Below are 15,104 nucleotides of genomic sequence, written 5' to 3' on the forward strand. Positions count from 1 at the left end.
CTGCAAACTCACAGCTTCGCGTAACGTTGGAATTGCCTTAAATGTCGCTTTGCCGGTTTACTGTCCTGCTTCTTGGAAGGCGTAGGAAGGACAGCTCAGAACAAAACAAATCTGTTTGTGTGGGGTTTTTTTTTTTTTGGTGTGTGCGCGCGCGTTCTCTGTTTTGTGTTGGGTTTGTTGGGGTTTGGTTTTTTTTTCCCCTCCTCTCCCCCAGATATCTGAGGTCGGTTACAGCTGAGCTGATGTGTCCTCCTGCCTGCCCCACAGTGCGGTCAGCTCTGGTGCAGAGCGAGGGAGCAGGGTAGGAGCAGCTGGCCTAGGCTGGGCGTGCAGAGCCTTTGGAGCTGAGGGGGCTGCATGTGCCGAGGGTTCAACCCTGTTTGGGCAGAAGAAGACACAGGTGAATGGGAGAGGCCTGGTAGGAGAAGGAGGGCTGAAGCAGGTAACTGGCCTGATGCTAGTTCTGCTGAAAGCCCCTTCTGTTCCCCTAGGGAAAATGTCTTTTCTCCTCCACTTTCCTGTTTAAGGGAAAGAGGGAGGAACTGGTCTGTCAGCTGTCCAAATCAAACCAAGCTAACCTGAGATCACTAGTTCATCAGTGTCTTTTGGTACCTAAAAACCTCAAAGGGGAAAGAATACTTTTCCTTTATGCAGTAAAGGATGCTTTGGATTCTGAAATGTAGACGTATGGGTAACTTCTGTGGACCTGTGAGTAGCTTTTGCTTCAGTAGGGCTCTGTCTGGTAATCTCTTGTGTAATACTTGAAGGGAGGATTTGGGAAGTTGGATGCTGAGCAAAATGATCTAAAAATAATTAAATCTATGTATCTGTTACCTTCCCTTTTTTTCTCTTCTCCTATTCCTCCTTCCTGTTCCTGCTGTGAACTGGCTCACAGTTGGTATCACAGCGCTACAGCTGTATTTGCTGAGTTGATGCTCAGCAACTTTATGGGACTGCCAGTGCAGTGGATCCTCCTGTGGCATTGAATACCCTTCTGACTGAGATCTAGTGTACTCAGAACATGCTTGCTGAGGTTTCTGGTTCCTTTCAGTGGTGTGTGAGTGAATCCTTTGCAAAATGAAGCAAGTCAAAGGAACTTTTCCGATAAAATGGTAGATTAATAATAATGAATGAAAAAGCATTTGTTTAGAGTGCCCTACACATATAACCCCAAAGGCTTAAAGACCCATGCAATCCCTTCTGAGTGCTAAGGTGCTCTATCCTTATTGCAGCTTTTCCTTAAAGAGTTTGTATAGCACAATATATATTTGATTTACTTGTAAACTGTGAAATAATTTTAAGTGCAGGCAAGATGAAGTTAATATTGGCTTTTCTATGTCCATTTCCAATGGCTAAAGAAGAGTTGCAATACTAAAAGTGTTCGTTAATGGTATTTGAAAATAAATTTTCAGATAATTTAGAAGATTAAAATTATTAATGATAATTAAAATTCTGATATGTTGGGTATCTGCAGGTCAGACAAGGGACAGGGTAATCTGAAATACTTAGTTTGGTGGTGAGGATCCTTATAAGATCTCTTGTTTTCAGACCCTAACGCAGCAAATACACATGGCTTAGCTCATTGGTGGGTATCCTAATTATATATTTAAAAATAAGTTAAAGTTGCTTGCATTACAGATTTGCAGAAGGAGCTGTCTCTGTTGATCCTTATGGGAGGATTAAAAAAATGCACAAAAAAATTGGGGGATTGTGTAATCTTTGCTAAGTCTCTTGGTTGGTTGTAGGTTGAATTGAAGGGTCAGATCTCTTTGAGACTGACCTTCAGAAAACTGAAGAACAAAGTAGGACAACACATAAATTATTACAAACTGACTTAAAGTTGGCATGCTTGGTAGGTATAGAAGGCAATGTAACATTAGAACAAGTGTGAAACAGGGCCTCTGGGTTTTATTCCAGATTCTTACTAACTGGCTGGGTAATTACTCATCTCTCTGGGTCTCCTTCTGCCCATCTGGTAACTTACCTAGCTGCCAAAACTGTTGCAAGGCTTTAGTTAAAGGTGAGCTGCAAAGGAAGGCAGTTGGTGTGTGCCCTTTGGTGTTCTTCTGTCATGTGTAGCCGTGCCTATAATGTCTTCTTCCCCCAGCTCTACGGGCCCCTTACATCAAGTATGCCAGCTATTAGAAGAGAAGGTTAGAAATATTTCACCAATTGTACATTTGAACTGTCTGGTGGTGAATGAAGGAACAAGAGCTGCCAAGGTTAAAATTTGATAAAGTTGCCAAATATTAGATTGCTGAAAGAAGAGGACTTTGATGTGCAAGGTGAGAGAAGGACTTAAACTCTTGAAGGAAAATGTTTTAGGTCTTCGGGAGGTCGCTGGAGAAGGTAACACTTCTCTTTGCTGTCTCGTCTCCTCCAAAATGTGTGAAAGATTACAGTGGTTCGTCTGTGTAGTAAACGAATGTTAAGAATTATGGGAGGCTTAGGCAAGGATTCTTGGAAAATGAAAAGGTGGAAGAGAGCTACTTTGTGGGGAGCAAGAGGTGCATGCCATTGTCACTTAGCAAAAGGAAAGTGTAGATCCAGTGACTTCCATCTTAGAGCAACAGCTGCGTGGTGCTTGCAATGCAGCGAGGTGGCGTTTTAGTCTCTGGGGTGCAAGAAACATGCATCTCCTGTTCACAGCATTAATTATTCCAGGGTGTGTCAGCGTGTGGATGGTCCCTGTGCTGAGGATGCCTTGTTTTGCTTTAGCTAACAATCAACTAATTATTTTGTTAAACAGCTTTGGCTGAGTTATGATGAGGGAAATACTGACTGCACAAGATAACTGAAATTACAAATTAAAGATGTCTTGGATTTGTTTGTGTGGATGTACTCTTACTGCTGTTTATAAGTCCAAAACAGAACTTGGATTGCAAAAGTTTTTGTGATCAATATTTATATAAAGGAAAAAAATCCTTACAAAATACAGGCTTCTTCATAGTGTGTAGCTATGCCTCATTTTCACTTCAATTCCCCACTGCACAAAGTAATTTGTAATTAATCAGGCAAAGAGTGTTTAAGGAGAAACAAATACACAAGTATAGAGTCAGACGTGTGTGTGCATTGATGGCTGTAAGTAAAGTGGCAATACTGTCTTAGTAAATGCAAAGCCTCACATTCACAATGAAGTTGTGTGCAGTTTATATTAAGCCAAGTAGCCTTAATTAGCTCTGCTTATTGGGAGTAATTTGGCCCTAATATGAATTAATAGGAATAGGCTGGAATGCCTCTTCTGTGCTTTTTTGCTTAAAATGTACTTCTTTACTTCTAATCACAGCAACTGGCTCTGCTGCTAAAATACCTCACTATATTGTATTTGGGTATTAGGCTTCCCTAAAACTATATGGAAGCATTTCTGAGTGTAGAGGAACATGCAACTATTTGCTTTTTCCCCCAGATTTTTCTCTTCAGAAACAAATTATTAGACTTCTAGCTTCCAAACTAAAAATCCAAGTGCTAATATGTTTTGTTTTGTTTTCCAGATTGTTTCACGAAAAAATCCAGAGGATGTCCAGGAGGTAACAGTTTAAACTTGTGCAAATGTCTTTGTGTATCACACTGCTTTTTGAGGCATCTTTAATGTAATTTATCAATTTCTATGTGTTTTGTCATTGTAAGCAGTTTTTTGTGTGTTTCCATTTGTCTTTAGCTTTCATAGCTGAAAACAGTAGCTGGCGCAACATGTTGCAGTTCAGCCCTCAGTGATGAATTGTGACTTGAAACAAAGTCATAGGGAGTAAAACGTCTTTTGATGACAAAACTGCTTTGATAACTTTGCAAGCTCTTTTGTCAGGTCTGGAATTGGCAAATTGATGGTTACTTAACTCCTACAGGTAAAATTAGAGATCAGTCCAGAATCCAAGTCTTAGGTCTCAGCTGTAGGTAGTCTTTTCCTCTTTGACCAATACTTCACTGAAAAGCCTACATCATTACTGTCTATTAGTGAAGAGGGAAAATGGAGGAGGGTAGGAGTAGCTGAGAGAGATTAGACTGTAAGTCATATATGATGTCTATCTCTCTGAGGCTCCTTCAGTATTCTTCTGTGATATACTTTGATAAAACTTTAAAATGGCTTACTCTTTGCCCATTCCAAAAAGGCTCTAAAAATGGTCTGTCATATTCTTGTGCTTCTTCAATAACTCAACAGACTGTCAGGAAGCATTTCATTGAGACAAAAAATACACATAATATGTGCATGGGTTGTAGGTTTGGGTTCTTTCGGTTGCCTTTTTTTTAATGTTAAAAACTCTTTTTCCCCACCTCTTGATGTCTTCTGAACTAATGACATTGATGCTATTATACTATGTACATGCAAAATCTTCCTTCAAAAGCACAACCTTATGGCTTTTCACACATTTTGTAATATATGCATATGTTCAATTTCTGGTGCAGTCTCTTACTACAGTTGAGGAGAACCTGGATAGTTGATGAAAGAGAAGCCCATAAATGAATTCATTGCATCTCTGTGTGGTCAAACATGAGTTACTGATTAGTGGCTTGGCAAAGGTGATTAGTGGCTTGGTAAAGGTGAGAATTGGCTAATACACCTGGCATCTCTTTGCTGCATCCTTCTTTGAAATCTTGAGAATCAGACAAACATGAGCATTCATGTTTTTTTTCATTTTTTTAATCTCCAGAAGATTAAAATAGCCTGTCAGAATCAGAGATGATAATGAATCTCGTTTTAGAACTGCATTACTGTAGTTTGTAGCTTGATGTTCACTTTTTCCAGGGAGAGTCCTGAATTGAACCTATCCATGAGCACATTCTGCCATTACCTTAATCTTCATTTGTGGGAAAACCACTTTATAGCAGCTGTTGATGAGCCATTCATCAGAAAAATATATTGTAAGTGTTGTTCAGCTAGAGTATTGCATGAGTATATGCTAAGTATATAGCAAACCTATATATTTTAGTTATTGCTTTGGTCATTGCTTTGATCTGTGGCTGTAGGTTAGACACACAGAGTTCTGTGTGCTCTAGACAACAAGAAGACGGAATTGTGCTATGAACTTGATGATGATTGTCCTTTTCCACCCCTCATTATACCAAATTAATTATTTTGCATGTGATAGCATGTTAGGTGTAGTGTGATTTTGTTATAAGCAAGTGTTTGAACATACCTACTTACTGAAAGGAAAAGCTTAGATGGTAGTTGCCGTAAGGGTGCCTGGTAGTCAGAAAACTCACATACTTAGGAAGCTTTTATGTTAGTACTGGCTTCTTAAAACAAAACAAAACAAAAAAACTGCAGGCAGCCTTTGAAAGAAAAAGATTATGTTCCTAACCTGTTTCCACTGAAAATAAATTTGCCTCAGTTTTTTTGAGTGCTCAATTAAAAATTCAATAGACATAATTTCCTGCATACAAACCCACCCCATTGCTTTACGGTCTGTCTCATGCATCCCCCCTCCTGCACCTGTGTAGGACCACTTAGCTGTGCCTGCCTACTTATTAAGAAGTCTCATTGAATATCACTGCTGTGATTTTAATACATACATTACATATGTGCAACTGCACATAAGGCTGTGTGCTGTCACCTTAACTCTACCTGCCAGTTTTCTTTTAACTGCCCTTTGGGATAAAAGCCTTTAATACAGCATCTCTCCCACTGCAGCCAATTACAGTTCCAGATAATCCCAGTTGCTGTTGTTGGGACAGAAAGGTAGAAAACCTTGTAAGAGCTTCCTTCTCAAAAGGATGAAAGAGAAATTATTGGAAAGTTGTGTGTGGAGAACTTAACAGATACAGAAAAGCTAGTGAATATGACTTTAATTTCCTCACCTCTGGGGACTAATGATGGCCATGTGGCACATGAGGCAATTGTAGCAAGGGTAGTTTTCATGGGTCTTTTTGTCTTATTCATGGAGGAGAAAGAGTTGTTTAGTGTAGAACAGATGAGTCACATGCATTAACAGAGATCTACTGGCTCTAGCCATGACAGGCATCTTACTGCATTACAAGTCTAACATATGTTTTATGATATACTTGCTGTGCTTCATTGGGCCTTAAAGTACAATGTGTCCTTCCTCTGAGTCTGATTTCTAATGAGTATGTTAGAGTGGGAACTTTGCTGAACTGCTTCCATGCAAAGGCATGTTTTCCATGAGCTTGTGAAAGGTTTTAGGATGACTTTAGCTGCTTTTGTGGGGCAAAGTACTTAGGGATTTTTTTTCCCTCTTGTCTATTTGGGGGTAAAAAGGAATATGTTTTTAGTGGAACAGAATCTTCTTGAGCTTTTATTTTCTGGCAGCTTTTAACATTGCCTCCCAAGTACTGACAATACAGTAACTTAATGTTTCAAGACTTCACTGTCTTGAGCAATTTGATGTTCTATATGCACACTGCTCAAGAAGGGCTAATCATCCACTTCATGGATATTGAATTAGATGCAAGTACAGCATTGAAAAATTGTTTCTGATAGCAGAATGACTAGTTGATCTTCATGAGAGATTGTCTTTTTTCTTTGCCTGTCTGTTGAATTCCACCAAGTACTAGTTGTAACTGAGTCCTGGGAATCTGTGCACAATAGGCAGGGCTGTGTCAGAACTGCTTTGGTATAGGTCAGTCTATTAGGTGGATAAAGTGTTGCCATATTAAAGCTTTGCATGTCCACTTCTAACAGTTCTGTTGCCTTACATCTGCAGTGTTCTGTAGGTATGACTTGAATCTGATGAAACTTTGAAGGCCTTAGACCTTAGTGCTTAAAGAAAGAACAACCAAAATCCCTCCGAAACTTCAACAAAACAACAATGAAAAAATCCTCTAAAATTAAACCTTTTGCTTATCTCTAAATCTGGTTTGCTTGAAAAAAGTATTTTTTCAGTTCTGACAACTCATGAGAAGGCAACCTGTTAAATCAGTCAGAAGTATTTTTGATTTTTTAAAATTGTGGTTAGTTGTATTAAGCTAACTGAGACATTTGACTGATGGAGCACTGGAATCCACTGCTGAATGCACTGCATTCTCTTCCCTCCCCCCTCCCCCCACTTCTACTTTAATCACTTCTAATTAGTGTTGAGGTTTATTTTGTGGCTTTGTGAGTCTGACCAAAAATGAGGCCAAGATATGAAAAGTCTTTGTTCATTTTTTTCGTCATGATAGTAAATCTGTTAGTAGTCAAGTGTAAACTTAGTTGCTCAGTTCTTTACCTGCCCCAATCTGCCTTACTGGGTTCTCCTCCTTCTTTGAATGGAAAGAATACAAAGAATGGGATGGAAGAAGAGTAAGGTAGTTACCTGGCTGGCAGCTGACTGCTTCTTTCTGGAAAAGATGGGTCAGGAAAAGCTGGTGTAATGAATCAATGATGTCTTTGCGTTCCTGAAGTTGGAGATGTTGTCTAGCTTACAAAAGGGACACATGAAATTTTTGTTCAGGGTTATTAGCAATAAATTTAAAATGTGGGCTGATCAGCATTTTCCATAAACAGATTACAGGCTGATTTGTCGTCCTGGATGCTTAGTGTGCTGTCCTTAAGAATCCCTTACTTGTATTGATTTATCTTCCCTCATTTTCTCTTTTGCTGTTGTATCTCTTCCCCGTACCTGCAGCCATGCCAAACACAACATGTTACTTAGTGCTGGATACTGCAACTCTACTGCTCATTTTTCCTCTCTTACTGGTTCCCTGTGTAGCTCTGGATAGCAGTGTGGCTGAAACAATGCTGCCTTTGACCTCTTGTTTCCTTCTTTCAGCTTTTAGTTAATATTTTTTCTTAGGCACTGTAGTCTTGTTAACCAAAATAGGGGCTTGGGACAGATATTGACAATTGTATTTAATGGTCGTTAGAGTTGGCAGTTCAGATTGTATAGTTTTGTTAAACATTTTTGCTGAAGATAGTGGTCTGATTTGCTTTAAAAATGTGTTTGTTGTGTGATGTAATATGAACAATGAATCTCACTAATACTTCTCTCCCCTTTCTTTGCTTTAGATAGTCGTTTGGAAGAGATACAGTGACTTTAAGAAACTGCACAAAGATCTCTGGCAAATACATAAAAACTTATGCAGACATACAGAACTCTTTCCACCTTTTGCCAAAGCGATAGTATTTGGTAAGCATCATTTCTTCCTGACTTGCTGAAATTCTTTGATGACTCAGTATCTGTAAATAGATCTTTTTTTGCAGCTGCATGGAACTCTTCTCACTGCTTTTACTGCTCAGCTTTCTGGTTTGTTGTGTCTTACTTGTAAGTGTGCTGGTATCGTAGCTTGATACTTTTTTTTTTTTTTTTAACAGTAGATAGGTCATTGCTTTCACTGGAACAGGCTGGTGAGATACTGGAACAGGTTTCCCAGAGAATTTGTGGAAGCCCTATCCCTGGAAGTGTTCAAGGCCAGGTTGGATGGGGCTTTGTGCAACCTGGTCTGGTGGGAGGTGTCCCTGCCCATGCAGTGGGGTTGGAACTAGGTGATGTTTAAGGTCCATTCCAACCTAAACCATTCTGTGATTCTATGTTAGATATATTAGCTCAAATAGCAACTGGTCACAAGTGGGGTCCTCCAGGGGTCGATATTGGGCCCTATGCTGTTTAACATCATCATGAGTGACTTGGATGTTGGGATCAAGAGCACTGTGATGAAGTTTGCTGATGACACCAAGATGAGTGGAGAGATTAACACTCCAGAAGGGAAAGCCACCCTCTAGAATGACCTGGACAGACTAGAGGAGTGGGCTAGCAGGAACCTTGTGAAGTTCAGTGGGGAGATATGTAAGGTCTTTAATCTGGGAACACATAACGTGGGAATGCGGGATCCACCTGATTGGAGAGCAGCTCTATGGAAAGGGACCTGGGGATCTTGGTGGATAACAGGCTCGACACGAGTGGACAGTGTGCTGCAGTGGCAAAGAGAGCCAACAGGATGCTGGGCTGCATCAACAGGGGCATCACCAGCAGAGATCAAGAAGTCATCATCCCACTCTACTCAGCACTTGTCAGACCACACCTGGAGTATTGTGTTCTGTTTTGGTCCCTGCTCTGCAAAAAGGCTGCAGACAGGCTGGATAGAGTCCAGAGAAGGGCCACAAGGATGCTCAAAGGAATTGGAGGACCTGCCATATGAGGAGAGGCTAAGAAAACTGGTTTTGTTCTGCCTTGAAAGAAGAAGGCTCCGTGGAGACCTCATTACCATGTTCCACTTAAAGAGTGGCTACCAAGAAGATGGAGACTCCCTATTTACAAGGAGTCACATGGAAAAAACAAGGGTTAATGGGCAGAAGTTACTCCTGGGGAGATTCCAGTTGGACACAAAAGGTAAACTTTTCACTATGAGGGGAGTGAAACATTGGAATAGTCTCCCAAGGGAAGTGATAGATTCCCCTGTATTGGACACCTTTAAGTTTCATCTTGACAGGGTGCTGAGCCATCTCATATAAACTGTAGTAGTACCTAGAAAAGTGATCCTTGAGCTCTCTTCAATCTCTCATCCTATGATTCTGTGAGATGTTTATTGATGTATATGTTCTGTGCCTTTACATTTCCTGTTTTCAGGAGCATAAAGTGCTTTCTGAGCAGCACTTGAATAATGAACAAAGATTTTGATATATGAGCTGTTTGTGTTTTTTAGTCACAGAATCATAGAATGGTTTGGGTTGGAAGAGACCTTAAAAATCATCTGGCTCCAACCCCCCCCGCCATGGACTTGAACACCTTTCACTAAACCAGTAATGAGTTGTAGTAAAGTGTCAAGTGGTTGTTGCAGAAATTAATTTTGTTTTGGGAATTTGTAATTCTCAATTTTATCTAGGTAAGCTTTTGAGATCAGTTTTACATATAACAGTTAACTATTTCACCAAAACAACCTGGAAGAGGATTGTGACTTTACATGAGAAATACATGGCAGAAAGTAATTAGCTCTTAAAAGTCAAATGTCTTGCCTTAATCCTGATGTGTATGTTACTGTGAATGAGCTATAGGTGAAGTGATATGATCCCATATGGATTTTGTAGCAGTGTGTTCTGTTTATTTTAGTGATGGAGGTGTTTTTTTTAGTGTGTTTTCATTGTGTTCAGCACAAACTGTGCTATTTTGTTTGGCACGTGCATATCACACAATATCCAGTGGGTGTTTAAGCATTTTTCAGCATTTTTTAATCTGTTCAGCATGTTCAGTGTCTTTTTTGCAAGCACCTACGCTGTGCTTTCTGAGGGTTTCTTAGGTGTTTCTAAGGCCTTGCTAACTGTCCAGAATGGGTTTGGTGATTTTTAGTGTGCATCTACGGTGTACTTTTGAGTCTTTTCTAAGCATTTAAATGTTGTTTTTTTTTTAAGTTGTCCAACAGGTGTTTGGCATTTCTTTGTATGTCTCTACCATACACTTTTGGTTTTGTTTTGGGTGAGCTTTTTGGTTTCTAAAGTACTTTTGGGGTTCCTAAGACATTTCCATGGCATTTACAAGTTGTTCTAGTGCATTAGTTTTTTTAAAGCATCCAGTCTTTGCTTATACTTTTTATAGTATGCACCCAGTGTGGTGTGTGCTGGTTTTTGGCTTTTATTTTGCTTTCTTTTCTCCTTGTGACAGGGTTTCAGATGTGGATTTCAGGCATTTTCTGTTGTGTTTTTTGGTTCGTAAGACATGACTGGCCAGAATTTCTTCAGTATTTTTTTGGCATGCATACGCCACACAATTTTCTGTGTGTTTTTAAGCATCCAGGATGTTTGGCTTTTTTTTTGTTGTGCATCTACTACTTCCTTTTCGGTGTTTCTAAAGCATTTCTACAGTGCTGCTGACAGTCTGAAATGCATTTAGTACTTTTTGGTGTGCATCTACCATGTGTTGTTTTTTGGTGTGGTTTTGGCTAGGCTTTTCAGTTTCTAATGTGTTTTTTGGGGTTACTAAGGCTTTTCCATGACATTTACAAACTGTTTCAGTATGTTTTGGGTTGTTTTTTGTTTTTAAACTTTCCAGCCTGTGGTGTGTGTTATGAATTTTGTACATACCCTGTGTGGTTTTGAACATCTCATAGTATTTGGAATTTTATGGCAAACATCTACTATGTGCTTCCTTTTTTGGCAAGGTTTCTGGTGTGAATTATGTGCTTTTTTTGGCATGTGTTTTGTTTGTTAAAGCATTGCCAGGGCATGGTGGTGTTTATGTTTGGTTTTTTTAATTTGTATTTTTTTTTGGTGTCCAGCATTTCTTAGGTATGGCTTTTTTCATGCATATACCACATGCAGATTTTAAAGCATTTCTTATCATTTTTTAAAGTGTCTGACATATTTGGCATTTCTTTGCATGCATCTACCCTGTGCAATTACTGGGCATTTTAACAGGTTTTTAAGCATCCAGTGTTTGTTTTTTTTTTTTTGAGTGAACCTACCACATGCTCTTTTTAATGTTTTTTTTTTTTGGCATGCTATTTGATTTGTAAGGCATTTTTGTGGGCTTTTTAGTTTGTGAGGTTACTAAGGCATTTCTATGGAATTTACAAGTCATTTTGTGTTGTTTTGGTTTTTTTTTTTAAGCATCCAGCCTATCTTATGGTATTTTGTTTGGACTTTACACTGTGTTTAGTGTCCAGCATGTTTGGCTTTTTTTGGCATGTATTAACTGTGTGCTTTCTTTTATTTGCAAAGTTTTTGGTCTGATTTTGGGTAATTTGCAGGTGTAGCTTTGATTCCTCAGGCATGGCTATAATGTTTTTTCTGTCCAGGATTTCTTTTGTGTTTGGTTTGATTTGTTGTTTGTGGTTTTTGGGGTTTTTTGTGCATATGATTTTCTGTGTTTTTTTAAGAGTTATTCAGCATTTTCTTGTGTGTCCAGTGTTATTTGGTAGTTTATTAGCATGCAATTTTTTTGCATTTTAATGGGTTTTTAAGCTTCCAATTAGGCATTTTTTTTGGCATGGATCTGCCATATGTTCTTTTTTTGATGTGGTTTTTGGCAAGAATTTCAGTTTCTAAGGGGTTTTTGGGCAAGCTTTTTAGTGTCTAAGGTGTTTTGGGGTAGTTAAGGCCTTTCTGTGGTGTTTACAAGTTGTTTTAGTGGGGTGGTTGACGTTTTGGGAGTATTTTTGTTGTTTTTTTGTTTTGTTTTCAGCCTGTGCTTCTGGCTTTTGAATGCACCTTGCATGGTGTGTAGTGTCCAGCCTGTTTAACATTTTTTTGAATGCATCTGCCATATGCTCCTTTTTTTGGCAAGGTTTCTGGTGTGGATTTTGCATGTTTTTTTTGGTGTGGGTTTTGGTTTCCAAAGTGTTGCCATGGACATTTGGTGTTGCTGCTGTAGTGTTTTGAGCATCCAGCATGTTTGGAATTTTTCAGCATGCATCTCCAATGCACTCCTTTTTGCCGAGGTTTCTGCATCTTTTTTTGGAAAGGATTTTTAATTTCTGAGGAAGTGCTGTGGTGTTTTTGTCAGTTGCCATGTTGGTTCTAGTATGTTTTGGTGAGTTTTTAAATGTGCAGTACATTTACAGCATTTTTTTTTTGGTGTGCATGTGTGATGTGCTTTCAAGTGCTTTTAGCATCCAGCATATGTTTGGCTTTTTTTTTTTTAATTTCATCCTGCTACTACATGTTTTTTTGTCTTTTATCCATGTTGTGTTAGCATTTTTAGTGTTCAGCATGTTTGGTGTTTTTTGGCTTGCCTGTAGTGCATGCTGTTGTGTGTATCTGTGCATGCTTTCTATGTGTTGTGCCTGTTTTCCGTGTTCATAGTCATAAATGTCTTTGCATGTTGTTTGCATGTGTTGTGCACGTTTAGTATCCAGCCAGTGTTTGGTGTGTTTTGGTGTGCATCTAGTGCTGATTTTTACAGTTTGTTTTTTTCCTGTGTAGCAGTGTTACTGGTGTTGGGCATGCCTCTAGAGCGTATTTTTCTATGTTTTTCTCTGTCTCACATTAACATGTTTTAGCATTCAGCATATGTTCTGCATTTTTTGGCATGCATCTGTTGCATGTTTTTGCACGTTTTTTTTCCCTGTGTCACAATTTTAGTGTGTTTCAGCATCTGGTATGTTTTGGGTGGGTTTTGCCATGCACCAGCTACATGCTTCACATGGAAAAATGTGCAAAAAACGTGTTTACCATTTTCCCATGCTTTTATCCTTAGCTTTTTTTAGTATATTATGCTTTTTGTTGTCGTGTGTGTGGGTTTTGTTTTTGTTTTTTGATGTTTACTATTACTTTGGGATAGTCAAGCCTATCAGTTTGGAAGTTTGAGGTTGTTTAGTCAGCCTTTTTTCCACCGGCCTGTGTGACAGCACTGTGATACTGTCCGGGGTTGTGGTTTTCTAGTGGTGTGTGCTGGCTGCTCTCCTTTGCCATGAGTGCCAAGAAAAACGGTATGAATTGCCCTTGGAAGCAAGTCCTCAGCCTGGAAAGCACAGTTTTTCCGTTGATGTTTCACCACCAAATAGTGCCACAGACTTGCAGTTTTTGCTACTTATTTATTCTTGCTTTGTGGGCATGGTGGCTGAGATGCTTTAAAAAATGTGCTAACACAAACAGCTTTGAACAAGTTGGAGTAAAGCTTGTAACCCAAGTCCAAGCTGCCCCTACAGCTTTGGGGGAGCCTCTGACTTAACTCCTTGTTGTGTGGACCAGCTAAGTGAAAGGCAAGGAAGCTGAACTCTGATGCGGGTTAAGTGCTTCTTTGCACAGAGCTGTGTGAAAATCCTTGTTTATATAAACTGTATCCAACTTTTATGTCTTTTTGCTTATTTATGACGTTGGGAGTGGGGCAAGTTTCTGTGCTACGTCAGAACTTGTGCACTAATGGTTAAATAAAGAATGCAGAAGTAGTTTCATCATCATTTTACTGTGTATACCCCCATCTCATTATAAGGTATAATGGCTGCTGTATGTTTTAATTTAAAGCATTTATCTTCAGATCAGTCCTAGTATTTTTTGTATTACAGGAAAAGTGTAATTTTAATAGATTTTGAATTTTTGATGAAATTGTTTTTAATCCTGTTCAGTGAATGGTAGCTGCAAGGTCCATCTCTGTTAAGATCTCTTTTGTTCACGGGCTGCTTTAATGAAGCATTTCTGTAGTGTTTCTTCCCTGTGATAATGTTCCGCTTGTTGCAGCTTTTAAATTAGTTACTAATTAGCATTGCCAGTAGTTGCTGGCATCTTGCTGATTTTTTTATTTATTTATGAGTGCTTCAATTAACATATACATACTGTTTTGCGGAGAGTATGTTATACAAAATGAGCATTTGTGATTCTGACAGTCGAATTTACTTGTAGTAGAGGAATTAAACCTGAGCAGAATGTCATATTGAGCATTCAGGTTTCAGGAGATGGTGTGGAGAGCTGAGATGTATTGAAAAATGAATGGGTCATGCTGTGCTTCCATATTTAGTGCAACCAAAGACTTGCCACAACTGCTGAACTCAGTTGCATTGCATGTTTTACACCACAGCTTTTGATAGTTGTAATGTGCAAGTGCACGTATTTTTTTTCAGCAATTATGATACCTATTTCTGGAAAGTGTTTACTCTTCTTGCCTAACATGCATTGGCATAATTTCTTCAGTATTTTCAAACTAGTTTTTTGTTGGACATTTTGAGTATTGCCATATGTTGGCGATGCCTGGCATTTTAACAAAATACTTGTAAATCTATACTCAGCATTTATGGTATCTAACAATTACAGAAATGTATTCTAGTTTAAAAAAATACCCTCCCCTCTGACAAAAAGAAACAAAAAAAGCCCAGATATTGATAACTTCCTAGCATTGAGTCAAAAAAGAGGCTTCACATTATAAAGCTCAGATAAGGATATTTTTTTAATTTGAAAATACCAAATGAAGTAGCATATTTAAGAATCAGGTCTCATGTAGAGTTGGAAGTCTTGTGAGAAACTAACTGAAACATGAGCACAAACCTTACTAGCTGCTTTGTTGTTCAAATCTGCACCAGAAAACGACTTGTGGATTCTCTTTGCAACTATATACATTTGCTTTCCATATATATAAGAAATTTTAAATGGATCATTGCTGGAGCAATAACAGAACTGTGCTAATGCATTTGTTATATGCTAAGGTTGTAGTTAACACTCCCCACAACCCTGGAAAGATATGATCCCTGTAATGAAGTTTCCACACGCCTGAGAGATGTAAAGAATAGTGGAAACAACATAGGTTTAGATG

At 38.8% G+C, this 15,104-nt stretch overlaps 1 protein-coding gene across 5 annotated transcripts in view; it reads left to right on the forward strand.

Annotated features, from left to right (window-relative positions):
• Positions 1-3,494: 3,494 nt before the first annotated feature.
• RPS6KC1 (ribosomal protein S6 kinase, 52kDa, polypeptide 1) overlaps positions 3,495-15,104 on the forward strand; it is an 86,421-nt gene continuing 74,811 nt past the window's right edge. For 2 of the 5 annotated variants that reach the window (XM_009994729.1, XM_009994728.1), the window contains exons 1-2: positions 3,498-3,527; positions 7,940-8,060. Coding sequence is in view for 2 of the 5 variants with exons in the window: in XM_009994725.1 (XP_009993027.1) it covers positions 4,456-4,515; positions 7,940-8,060 (181 nt within the window). In the remaining 3 variants the exon portion in view is untranslated. Of the gene's footprint in view, positions 3,528-4,455; positions 4,516-4,830; positions 4,858-7,939; positions 8,061-15,104 lie in introns of those variants that run through there. The other 3 variants (XM_009994727.1, XM_009994725.1, XM_009994726.1) reach the window with 3 other exon arrangements.

Source organism: Chaetura pelagica, unplaced genomic scaffold (assembly GCF_000747805.2).
Source record: "Chaetura pelagica isolate M959 unplaced genomic scaffold, ChaPel_1.0 scaffold2, whole genome shotgun sequence".
In the NCBI taxonomy this organism is placed as follows: Eukaryota; Metazoa; Chordata; class Aves; order Apodiformes; family Apodidae; genus Chaetura; species Chaetura pelagica.